Below are 14,020 nucleotides of genomic sequence, written 5' to 3'. Positions count from 1 at the left end.
GCATACCTTTTATTCTAAATCTATCAAAAACATCCCTCGTTCTTGCATTTGCCATCCCTAAACCATTTTGCTCAGTGATTTGAGAGCAAAAACATTGGTTTGAGGGATATTGTGAGATAGAGAACTATGGGACCCACTTTGGGAAGCTGAGTAATATTCTGTTACTCCATAGCTTGCACCAAGAAGTCCTGTGTGTGTGTGGACTAGTATTTAGCAATAGTATCAGCCCACTTTTCCCGCATACAATAACTATTAATAATTGGGGCACGTCAAGTAATATAGTCATCCGATAAATGATAGAGATAAGTCAAATATAATCATCAGATAAATGATTGGTATGAACATGCGATTATGTTGATAACTATTATAGTTATCATATGATAGCATCAATCGATGCTATCATATGATATCTATGATAGTTATAAGTCTGGTTTGATCACATCACGAGTACTATTATCGATTATGCATATAAGATGATTATAACAAATTCATTTATTAATCACGAGGTCTATATTTATATTGTAGTTATATCGATAAGGTAGATGATTGAATGAGAGATAAATGAAATATCTTATTCAATCATTTATCTAATGGAATCTACTAAATTTCAACAAAAACGACCAAACCATCATAAGAAATTCACATAGGAGTGGGCGTCAAATTCCAAGGCTTTTCACACCTTTCCCATATCGCTATAATCAATTTAATATTTCCCTATGTCCACTCATTGTTGCGGGCAAACAATAGAACTGCTCGTTAAAAAGAAAAACGACAATTGCCTCGACAATTTATTAAGTTACGGTTAAGGAGATACATCGGGATTCGGTATTGATGGTGATAGAGAACCAAACTGATCTTTTCAGTGAGCATAACTCACCAGGTGGATGTAATGCTGCCACGTGGACCCCCGAAAGATTCAATATCTCACCAATCTTCTTTCTTAGTATCGGATTTTATGCCGTGAAAAAGGATTGAGCGGGAAATTTAATTTAGGCGCGCTCAGGTAGTGGCGTATTTCTTGAAGGTTGCGTTTTGACGGTCGGATAAAAGGAGTACTGACAAATGCCGTAATAATCCTGACCTGTTGATCGGGATACCTGGATTGACGGTGCCTTTCTTGTTTTCTTTTTTCTGTGGTTTCAAACCAGAGACCGAGAAGGCAGCTCACTAAGCATGGAGGGAAAAGAGAAGGAGAAGGGGCAAGAGAGGGCCATTGGTATCGATCTGGGAACAAGTTACTGTTGTGTTGGGGTATGGCAGCCGCAGCATAACATGGCTGAGATCATTGTTAATGAGCAGGGAAACAGAACCACTCCTTCCATGGTTGCTTTTACCCAATCCCAGAGACTTATTGGCGATGCTGCTAAGAACCAGATTGCAACCAATCCTCTCAATACTGTCTTTGATGCCAAGCGACTCATTGGAAGGCGCTTCTCTGATTCTTGTGTGCAACAGGACATCAAATTATGGCCTTTTGTTATCGAAGAGGTGGATGATAAGCCTCTCATTAAGGTTACTTACAAAGGGGAAACAAAATTATTTGCGCCTGAAGAGATCTCATCCATGCTGCTCATGAAAATGCAGACCATTTCTGAACGTTATCTGAAGTGCGAGGTGAAGAATGCAGTTATTACTGTGCCTGCTTATTTTAATGATGCGCAAAAGAGGGCCACAAAGGATGCTGGTAAGATTGCAGGCCTCAATGTCATGCGAATAATTAACGAACCAACGGCTGCAGCTATAACTTATGGCTTCCATGATGTATTTACTGGAGAAAGAAGCGTTCTCGTCTTCGATTTGGGTGGAGGTACGTTTGATGTCTCAGTTTTATCTGTTCAAAAGGGTTTCATTGCCGTCAAGGCTGTTAGAGGGGATATGCATCTAGGAGGTCAAGATTTTGACAACAGAATGCTTAATTTCTGTATTCAAAAGTTTAACACAAAATACAAGTTGGATATGAGGATGAGTGCCAAAGCTCTTCGAAGGCTTCGTTCAGAATGCGAGAGAGCAAAGAGGAATTTGTCCTCCGAGGTAGAGACTGTTATCGACATCGACGGTCTTTACCAGGGACATGATTTTTTTTTAAAGGTTAGCAGAGCCAAATTCGAGGAGCTAAATGTCGACTTATTTCAGAAGTGCATAGAAATAGTGAGAGAGTGCCTGCAGGATGCCCAAATGACCAATGACCAAATCGACGACATTGTGTTAGTGGGAGGTTCGTCGCGTGTAACAAAGTTGCAGGAGTTACTGAGGCAAGATTTTGGGCAGAAAAAGCTATGCAACAAAGTAAACCCCGATGAGGCCGTTGCTTATGGCGCGGCCGTGCAGGCAGCGGCATTGAACAATGAAGATGTGACCCTAATGCTCACGGATGTTGCACCTTTGAGCCTGGGAACTCAAATTAAGGGTGGTGTCATGAGCGTAATTGTTCCACGAAATACCCCAATTCCCGTTCAGAGGGAAAAATATTTCACTACAGCCTGTGATAATCAGACTGCAACAATTTTTCCGGTTTATGAAGGAGAGCGAACATTGGTCGCACAAAATAATCTTTTGGGTGAATTTGAGTTGACTGGAATTCCGCAGGCCAGATGGGGGGTGCCAAGTGTGAAGGCTTGCTTCAAAATAAGTGAGGATGGCATTCTCTCAGTCTCTGCAGAGGACGAGGGTAGTGGAGCAAGTAAAGAGATTACAATAACCAATGCCGGTGGAAGACTTAACAAAGAAGAGATCGATCAAATGATAGCCGATGCAGAAAAATTTAAAGAAGATGACAAAAAAGTTAAAAAGAAGAATCTGGCCAGAGGCAATCTGGTTTACTATATTTACAACATGAAAATCAGGGTAAGTGAGGCCAAGACCAAACATAATATAAAGGCATCTGCTGCAGAAGACGTCCTATCGACACTGCATAGTGCTCAACAATGGTTGGATGACAATGAGGAGGCAGAAGCTTCTGAATTTGAAAAAGAGTTGAAAGAGCTTCGGATCGATCGGTTGCCTCCTTTTACCAGGAATTTGTAAGGTATGCCGATTCTTAAAATATTTTTTTTTTAATTTTGGGTTGAGAGAGAGTAGTAACTAAACATAGTGTGTTAGGTCAATTTGAGATTTGTAGCTAGGAATCTGCCATCATTGTAGCCTCACTTGTTATCGAAGCTTATTTTTGTCTTTTTCGGAAAATATGTCTAAAGTGAAGATAAAAGCAGCTCTATCGAGCGTACAAGTTTTTATATCTCCGAAGACAAAAGAAACATGCGTAGTCTTATTTATAATTCTATTTTTATCAAATTTAGAGCTTTAGTGTTTTTATTTTTTAATTGAATGATTTGTACTCTATTGGTTATAGGGTAATTTTTTTTCGATGAGCATTAAATTTTGCTAAGTTTTTAAAAATTATTTATAATGTCAATATCATTTATTATAATAGAGTATTGAAATATCACGAGTTTGAAATGTAATTTTTTATTTCAAAATTTATTTTTAATTGAATATATGTTTTCTTATTATAAATACAAATATGATATAAATTTTGATGTATATCATTTCAATCCATTCAATTGTTACCATGTCTTTTTTAAAGTACGATTTCACAATTTTCTAAAAAACTAACTATGAATATTTGAACTTCAATCCCTTGTACAACACTATTAAAATCCTTATATTGTTTATAGAGAGGTTCCTCTTTTTATTTTGTGGTTAAAGATATTTACATTGTTTGATTGTATCTTATTGACTTGTATAAACCTTTGACAAGATGATTGCTTTAAAAAAAAATATATGATGGAGACTAATCTTCATTTCCAATTTTTTTTGAACATTTAGAGATAGCCTTTCAATTGATTTTATATGATTAATTAGATTTTTCATTTTTCTCAACATGTATTCATTTATGAAACATTTTAGAGATTTAAGAGAATTACATATGGGTACGTCAAGAAAAATTATAATAGAAAAGCTATTGAAAGCTTCTACAAATTGATTGAATATTGAAGTAATATTTAAAATAAAAGTTAGGATGATGTCATGATTTATTAATTTTTTCACTTCTAAGGAATTTTTAATATATTAATAAACAATATAATCAATACTAATCTTCATTACGATAGATATTGAACATCTAGAGATAACCTCTCAATTGATTTTCTTGATTAATTATTATTTTTTGTTTTGCTTGACATATGCTCATTTATGAAACATATGAGAGCTTTACATGAAATTACATTCAAATATATATTGATATGAGTAAGAAAAGATTGACATACCTATATTTTGAAAAATCTATCTAAAGACGTTGAGAGATATCAATTTTGAAGTATCTATTTGTTTGAAAAAAATTCTAATAAAAATACATATTTAGAGAATGATATCTCTTTATCTACATTGATCATCCTTGAAATATTAAGTACACAACTATGAGATTCCTTGGAAAACAAAATTCTTCCACTCTTTGAAATGACAATAAGCACTTTGCAAACACCAGCATAAACCTTGCAATCCATCAAAATATGCCATTAGATCTTGATATTGGCATGAATAATAAATGATATTGGTAAATATCATGGTCCTCATAGTCCATCTGAATGGCGAAATGGTCCTATACTTACACTTCATTGGGCTATAGATTATCTTAGATACTCATGATTGCAATTAAAGTGTCAACTTTAATGATTTTTTTATTTTATTATAGGATTCTACTAATACATCGTTTTAACCTTGACGATCAAATGAAAAGATTACTTTGAGGACTACCATACTAACATTTTCTCCATAAATTATACAATAATATTGCATCATTTTATTCTCATAATTTCTATTAATTTAAATTTGTAGCAAATTTAAACACGCAATCTCCAACAAAGTATCAAAACATAATTATAATTAAGAGTGCATGGCTCCTAATAAACAATTTAGATTTGTTGCCATTAAAAGAGAGTAGCTTCATACATGATTCTGAACTCTTGAAAGCATTGAAAACCATCATGGAAGATCATAATTGCAATGTACCTAAGAAATGGATATACTCATGAGGCATTGAACCTGATCAGTTCACCTTTTCTAGCATTCTTCTAGCCTATGAAAAAATAAGTTATGGACATGTATGAGAAATATGAAAATATAATTAAAGCACATAGATTGTTTGATTAAAAAAAAATGGTTAAACACATCCAAGGGACATAAAAACCTAATACATGAAAATAAACATCAACAATAATACAAAGATGACACATTGCATGAGATGCAACCATGCCACTCTTGAATCTTTGCTAGATATATGAGATGTGGTTGCACTCGGTAGTGAATAGAAGGTGCACTTACTACAATGCATTAACCCTTTAAACCTTTCCCTTCAAATATAAGAGGCTTATAACATTGAGTTTTAGACACACATATATCATATGATATGGCCAAAACTGTAAGAATTTTGTCACAGATTAATTAAATATTCCATTAATAAAAAACATTAGGAAAAAAGAAATCAAACAAATATGAGATCATATTGCTTTTTAAGGATTTCAATAATTAACAATTAGCAGAATTAGAGTGGCCTCTAAAAGTCCACCAAAATTAAAAAGAATCCCCCCAAAAATTAGAGTAAGAAATTGTTGTGCCCTGTGGCATGTTTTGGCATTCATGTCAAAGCAATAAGATACTAAGGTGATCTTCATTTACGTCAAAGGCATAAAATGAAAGGCATTCTCTTATATGTGGTTGACATTATTAGTATTGCTCAGTTGACAGGTTACCATATAAACAGATTGTTATATTTCATCATTGCATTCTTGTCATATGATTGATTAAGCTTTCTTGATATCTCATAAGGTATAGATACTTAAGTTATGCAATATGATTTTAATTTGGCAAATTTTGATGACTATATACTTGATATCATGAGATGTATTGTATCATTGGGGTCTTCTTTGGATACATGGTTTTGGTCACTTTAACTGACTAGGTTATCACCAAGGGCATATTTTTTATTAATCCCATTAAAATGTATTTTCGTGATGTTGGTAACTAAAAGTTCTTGTGAAGGCATAACTTAGAGTTTGCTAAGTTATATGGATATTTTTGAGTAACATTCCTTTTTGTTTGAGACCGGTCTTCAAATCCTAGCCGCCTTTGCTAGGGCATGACTGTTAGAGGATTTCAATGGAGATTGTGCAACGTTTGTTTATGGTTTTTGGGAGCAGCTATGAGCTAAAGCAATGGTAAAGGAGTGAGGCAGTTTGGATTTGGTTTTGCACAAATTTCACAGGTTTATCTAATCCCTGTTTGAGTCAGTTTTGGTTTTTCGATTGCAGTCAAAGTTTAGTTTGCAGTTTTTGTTTGTCATGATATTAGTGCACTGTAAACGATTCTCTTAATGGTTCTTGTTCAACAAGTTTGTCTAAACAAAAATAAGAGGTTGGCTTATTCATTTTTGTTTAATACTATGTTAAGGCTTTGTTAATACTGTAAAGAAAAGGGTTTTTGTCTTTCATTTTTGTTAATATTATCATTAAAACCCTTGGTTTGAGAAAATAGATTGTTGTTCAAAACTCTAGTTTGGGGTTTGTGTCAGTCTGGTTAGTCCTGTTGGGTCTGCATTCATATATGTTGAGTAAAGCACATTCTCTTACAAAGGCATAATCACTCTTTCAGTTATTTGTTAAGAGGTAATTATGGAAATGAAAGTTTGTTTTCAGTTCAATAATGATGTTCACATTGTCTATCCCATGTTGAAGACTTTCAAATGTTGACCAATGTTGATCGGCGAAGAAATTAATATTTGTTGTTTCATACTTTGTATAAAGTTATTATACTCAATATTGTAAAAGGCATTCGAAAGTACTTGCAGAGCATTGAAAAATAGTTTTATACTCTATATCATTGTTTATACTAAACATATGCACAATGGTATATAGTGCCTAAACTTTTGCTTCCCAAAATTTAGAAGATGTTGTGAAATGAAACATAGATAAAACTGTGTATGTAAATTCAAAATAGTGATTTGAAAAGTGATGTCTAGCCAATGAGGCATTTTTCTATCAGTGGGATAATATTGTCAGTGAGACATATCAATCAGTCATCGAGACATTTTTTAGCGGTTTTTTTTCCCATGAGGGTTTTCCACTCATGAAATTCCTTGTGTCAACTTTCATGGTTGTATGATTTATTTGTCATATTTCATTTTAGTTGTTTGCTTCTTATAGTTACTCAAGCAAATCAAAACAAGTTATTTGAGTTGTTTTAATTTATTGCACATTGTTAGAACACTAATTCACACCCCCACTCCCCCCCCTCTAAGTGCTCTTTGTACTCCAACAAGTGGTATCAGAGCCAAACCCTAACATAAGTCTTTTAGGGGATTCTTGGTGGAGAACTGACTGTGGCCAATTAGGACGGTCTCTCTACAGTCAGGGAACCATTATTTGATGGTACTGGTTATGCTTTCTGGAAGCTTAGGATGAAAAGACATATAACCTCCTTAGGCTATGAAGTTTGGGCTGCAGTTGAAATTGCATATACTTCTACTTCAGCTCCTACTCTTGATGAGAAAAGCTTACAAATGTGATGCAAAGGTTGCAAATGCCATTTGTTGTGGATTGATGAATGATGTGCTTGTCAAAATAATGTATTGTAAAAATGCAAAATCCATTTGGGATAAAACTCTCTAGTATAGATGAGGGTGATGAAAAAGTTAAAGAAGCAAAACTTCAAACTTTTAGAGCAAGATTTGAAAGTCTTAAAATAACGGAAGAAGAGAAAATAACTGATTTCTTTCTAAGAGTCTCAGAGATTGTTAACTCAATCCGAGGAATTGGTGAAGAATTGGAAGGAAAAGTAGTTGTAAAAAAGGTGTTGAGATCAATTACACCAAAGTATGATTCCAAAGTCTCTACTTTAGAAGAAAGAGATCTGAATGAACTTACTATAGATGAGATGCATGGCATCTTAACTGCTTATGAAATGAGAATTCGTGAAGTGTCTCAACTAGTAAAGAAACTGCTTTCAAAACCCAGAAAAAAGGATAATGAATATGAATCTGACAAGCTTGACGAGGATGAGTCCGTTTTTGTAAGAAGACTAAGACAAGGATCGGGTAGATACAAAGGGAAATTACCTTTTAAGTGCTTTAATTGTGGCAAAATTGGTCACTATGCTCCTCAATATCCTAATAAAGAAGTTGCAAGTGATGATGAAGATCCTAGAAGACAAGAAAAGAAAAAATCTTTTAATTATAAAAAGAAAAATGTCTTCAAAAAGAAAAAAAGTCTGTATGTTGATATTACAAATAGTTGTTCCGATAAATCCCTTGAGGAAGGCGATGAAACTCTGTTTATGGCTATTGTAGCTACTAGTGAAAAACAAGAGGAAATTATTTCAGATCATTCTAAATCTGAAATTGGTCTTGAAGTAGAGTTAAAGTTTGTTCTCAAGGAAATAAAGAAACTAAGAAAAGATGCTATTATTCTGAAAGATCAAAATAAACATGATATTAAACTCATATTTGATCTCAACCTTCAAATTGAAGAAGGTAAAATAATTCTTGAGGTGACTCAAGAAAAATTGAATCACAAAGAGAAAGAATGTTGCTCTTTAGAAGAAAAACTTGTTGATTTACAAAAGAAGCTTACATTATATGAAAATAATTTGACAAATTATCTGATTTGTTGAGCAAGCAAAAAGATTACAAAGGCAAAAGTAATCTAAGTTTTTCAGAAGGAGAATCCTCAAATCATGCTGGTGTTGAAAAAGAAAAATATATTGACAAATCAAGTAAGTTTTCTAAATATAATTTTCATTTCTCTATAGAGTTGATACTTGATTGGGAGGACCCATATGTGATAGAGAGATTCATTTTGACTCGTGTATCGACAGTTTGGTTGGACCTAGGGGATCCCTCAAGGTTCGGCCTTGTATGCCCGTACACACAGGGACATGGCGGATTGGGGCCTGTCACTGGATTTTGATATTGCTCGTGCAGAGTTCTATGCACTACCCCGGTCAACATGGGATATGGAATTGAGAATTGTGGACGTGGGGATGACAACACAATACACATTACATGGCGGAGCATCCGTTTCCTCGGTTGACAGGGCCAGGACAATCGATACCACCCTTAGAGGAGGTGGATGATGATGATGATGATCATCCGAATCCATGGGGGTCGAGAGCAACTAGTGGTCGAGGGTGGGGGAGAGCTGGGGGTAGGATTGGGAGGGTTGGAGGAGGAGTTGGCAGAGGTAGAGGTGGCAGAGGAGATGTGGGCCAAGGGAGAGGTGGTGGCAGGATTGATAGAGGTGGAGGGTGGAGGGGTTTAGGCAGAGGTGGACCCTTGCAGATGGAGGAGGATATCGATGGGATTGGGGGTGATGAGGGAGAGGCTTTTGACTCCGAGGAGACCAAGGAGGAGGATGAGGAGGAGGTGCCCTTGATTAGGAGGAGGAGAGTAGAGATGGCTCCACCTTCAGCTCCACTAAAGGTTGTCCTAGTACAGGCTGCACAAGATCCACAACCTTCACAACAACCGACAATATAGATTGCAATGCCTCTTCATCAGCAACACGCACAGATAGCAGCTTTGTAGTCTATGGTACATGGGTTACAGGGATAGCTCTCACAGGCACAGGCACAAATCTCTCCAACTGAGCGAGATATAGCGATAGAGAGATATGACCGCACTGAGGCATTGGTATAGACTCTACAATAGATAACTGCCTAGGGGATGACCAAAGAGACAATGAGCGAGTTGGTATATCAAACGGGACAAGCTGATTATTACAAGGTTGTCTACTTCCAGGTCATTCCTCCAGAGAGACGGGCGCAAACCTATGCACAAAGCTCAAGGCATGGGGGATCACAATGAGGTACAGAGAGTCGGGGTGTTACAGCCCCCAAGAGAGATCCATGTAGTGGTAGCGCAGGGTGTTGGTATCTCAGGTGCAACTGGAGCGAGGCCTACAACCTCTAGGGATAGTCATGCGCAGATTAGTGTGCCCCGATACTGTATTATTTGGATATATATATTGATTTATCCAGATATTTATGTGATTCCTAACCATTTGGGATGTATCTCTTATTTTGATATGATATCTGGGTATTGTTGACAGTGATTCTTTTTTATGATCATATGAGATGCAACAACAATTTTATTTTGGATCCATATGTGGTACTCATGCTTGATAATATGATGCTAGATATGTTTATACATGTTATGGATATTTGTGGTACATGATGGATGCATTTACTTTATGATTAAGATGCCTATATGCATGTCTATATGATTTTATGTTTATGGATGCATATGATCTCTATGTGGTGAGTGATTTCATGATGATGTGACCTATATGTTTTAAAGGTGATATATGATAAATATGCCTATATGATGATTTGTTGATTCATGTTTATGCTTATGTATGATGATGGATTATGCAATAATGATGTTGTATGTATGATGATATTTATGCATATGGATGTGTATAATGTTCTATGATATGACTATTTACCCTTTTATGGATGAATGACATGCACGATTATGTTGATATGATGTGATGTAATGGATGTAACGTATATGTGATGTATGGATGTAATGTTCTTTGAAATGTGTATTTTTATATGATAATGCACCTTATATGCCCTAATATGCAACTACACGCGAGGATAATGATGTGTATTTAAATGATATGCAATGAAATACAAGGATTAAGTGACATGTAACTAAATATAATGATTAAATGATGTGCAACTAAATGCGATGATGAAGTGATGTGAAAAACTAGATGCAATGATGAAGTGATGTGAAAAACCAGATGCAATGATGAAATGATATGCAACATGCAACTAAATACACTTATGATAATGATATTGATGATAATGATGATGAATGCAACTAAACACACTAATGATAATGATAATGAATGCAACTAAATGCACAAATGATAATGATAATGATGATGAATGCAACTAAATGTAATTATGAGAATGATGATAATGATCTATGCAAGTCTAATTGTGCCACGTTGTCGTTCTGTCGGCCAATTGTTTGTGCCCTTTTTTATCATCGTTGAGGTTTTAAAATGTTGAAAGTCAGTACAAACATCGATAGTAAAATTGAACCATGATGACCTGAGTATAACTTACATGGGTTTTGATATTGCAAGATGACACAAGTGTCGAGGTATATGTGAACCGAGATGACCAGAGTGTTGCTTGCATAAAACAGGTAAGAGTTAACCTTCATCCTATGCAAATATCAAATGTCCTCGATGATACGTTACCGATCACTTCTTGAGACAAATTTGTATAGTATTAAAGATTTGCTCACAAATAGTAGACAATAAAAATATCAAACTCCCTCCTTGCGTCTCTAGTTTCAAGACATCCTTGAGTAGCTTGGGAGATATGATAACCAAAAAACAAACTACCACAGATGAACATTCACGTTTATTCTTGACACTTGTCAGATAAAAACATCTTGCTAATGGATTTTTGTTTGGTTTTGCTATGGATATCACCAAGGTGTTTGGATCTTGTTTTTTTTTCAAAGTTCACCACTGATTTTATGATCTTGGTTTTGCAAGATATGTCTCTATTTGTTAGATTGTCTGCTTGTTTATGCTAAAAAAAAGTAAGTTGCCCCCACTAAGTTTAGGATTTTGCCCCCAGTCTTAGACACAACTTTTGATATGGATACATACACTTGATTACCAAGCCATGGTGAGCCATTATGCGGCTGACTGTTTTGACAATTAAGGACAATGACTACGCCAAGTGTATCCAAGATTGTATTCGACCGTGGTCCCTACTTCATCTCATGGCTTATCGACAAGAGTCAAGACTTCTGCAATGTCCTTAACAAGTCTTACCGAAGCTCCATAATACACCAAAAAACCCCTTCATCAAGACACAACAATGTCTCAACGAACATTGGTTCATTGGTGAGGAACATAACTTCGGCAAGCTACTTGAAACATCTCACCGAACATCGAAGTCATATCAAAATCACCTTGTCGCTAAGACAACACATAGTCTTATCGATATAGTATTCATTGACAAATAACATAAATTTGGCTAGCTCCTTAAATAGTCTTATCAAACACCGAAATTACACCAAAAAACTGCTTGTCGCCAAGACCAACCTGATGTCTTATCGATACCAGCTCCATCAGCAGGAAATCACAACTTCGACTATCGGCTTGAAAGGTCTTATTGGCATCACATGTTACACCGATGAGGGACTTTTGTTGACAAGACCAATCAATCCCTATATCGAAATAGTCTTATCGCCACAAAATGAGACTTCGAAGAACTCCTTCAGGCAACTTACCGAAACCCCAAGCTACACCAAAATTTTCTTAGCTTTTCGCCAAGACTCACCAAATCCTACATCGAAATGGTCTTTATTGGTGAAGGAACATGACTTCAGCTACCGTCTTGAATTGTCTCATTGAACACTAACTTGGTTACATCGAAATCAATTGTTTGCCAAGACCACTCCAAAGTCTCATCGAAATGGTAACTCATCGAAGAATGACGTGACTTCTGCTAACCGCTCGGAGAGTCTTGCCGAACTTAGATGTTACATCGAAATCCATATCTCTGCTCGACTTTGCCAAGACATTGAATAGATCACACCGAAATGCTCACTACAAGAACAAAATGCCATCTAACCGAGATTTAAACCAATGAGTTTGAGACACAAATTCTCAACAAATATAAGGTCTGTAGTTTGAACCATAGTTGTCTAGGACCATGATGTAGCCTCTAGTGTGTACATAGAATGAGATTTGGTATGCTCTTGAGATGTTGATCTATGTTCATGCTGCCTAAAGTCCCTTATGTCACAGTAATTGTTGTTGTCATATCTGCTAGATATAGTAATAGAAAATGAGCCACAACCAAATCAAATATATGGACTGCTCATCATTTAATGATGGGCACACCCCCAACTAGGAGGTCTTAGGTTCAACTTCTAACTAGTCCATTAAAAGTTTAATATATAGACTAAAGTGGTCTGTTGTACAATAATTCATTCGAATAGACTAAAAATATATATACATTTGATCAAAATGATAAACCAAAACCCAGAACAGGTTTTATTGCAGGACAACAAATATGAGCTATATTACAAGAACAATAAGAAACAGGTACTTTGATTAGAATGATAGTGCCAAAATCTGGAAAGGGTTTCATTCCAAAGAGTAATATGTGTAGAAAGGAAAAGGTATAACGTTGACAAATTGAAATCCAACCATATTGAATTCAAATAGAGAACATCAAAAGAGTAATAACAGTATTAAACTTGAAGCCCACGTGCCACCTGGTCAATAAATAAGTAAATCCCAACATAAGATGAATCCCAACCAAAACAAACAAACCATAAATTAATTGATAGATAGAGTTTGACTTGGTTTGGTTGGTTTCACATATAAACAACAAATTGGAATATCTCAACTTGACATGGATATCTCAACTTAAAATTTAAAATCATATTGTTTCAACTTTAATTGGACTGTTGAAGAAGCATGGGGTTTGAACCTATGTGAGACGATTGTTTATTCGGAAAAAATAGTGTCTCACCCTAAATTGTTTTTTTTATGAAAGCAACTCATAGCAGAATGTGTGAGATATCTTCAGAACAGTGCATTCTTTGTAGAGGAAAGAGGGTGCAAATGGTAACAAAAGTAAACAACCAAAAAATGAAAACTAGGCCAAGAATTTTTTGGGAGTCATTCTATCAAAATGAGTGATTGTAAAGACAAACTCAAAATATTGAATGGGTTTTATGAACAAATCCAAGCCACATGGAACACACATTATAATGAGTTTGTATAAGTGAATTTATGGTAGACACCATAAAAGGGAAAGAAGCCATACACTCTGGGAAACTAAACCCTATTGTGATGATTAGATAACCCAATCTATAAAACCATAAAAAAATAGTTCACTTCTTAAAACTTTTTAAGATTAAGGACCATCTCAACTCGCAATGGATGCGAATTAGGAGGAAACTACAAAGAATAGTTTGCAAAAC

General features: G+C 35.4%; 1 protein-coding gene across 1 annotated transcript; it reads left to right on the top strand.

Moving 5' to 3' along the window:
* The first annotated feature begins 1,062 nt into the window (after window positions 1–1,062).
* Window positions 1,063–3,289, top strand: LOC131031544 (heat shock cognate 70 kDa protein-like). The gene has a single exon (XM_057962680.2). It carries the CDS (start codon window positions 1,174–1,176, stop codon window positions 3,022–3,024), a length of 1,851 nt encoding a protein of 616 aa, XP_057818663.1. The 5' UTR covers window positions 1,063–1,173; the 3' UTR covers window positions 3,025–3,289.
* The last annotated feature ends 10,731 nt before the right edge of the window (window positions 3,290–14,020 follow it).

Source organism: Cryptomeria japonica, chromosome 10 (assembly GCF_030272615.1).
Source record: "Cryptomeria japonica chromosome 10, Sugi_1.0, whole genome shotgun sequence".
NCBI lineage: Eukaryota > Viridiplantae > Streptophyta > Pinopsida > Cupressales > Cupressaceae > Cryptomeria > Cryptomeria japonica.
Note: the sequence above shows the minus strand (reverse complement) of the source record. Positions and strands in the feature narration are given on the sequence as shown.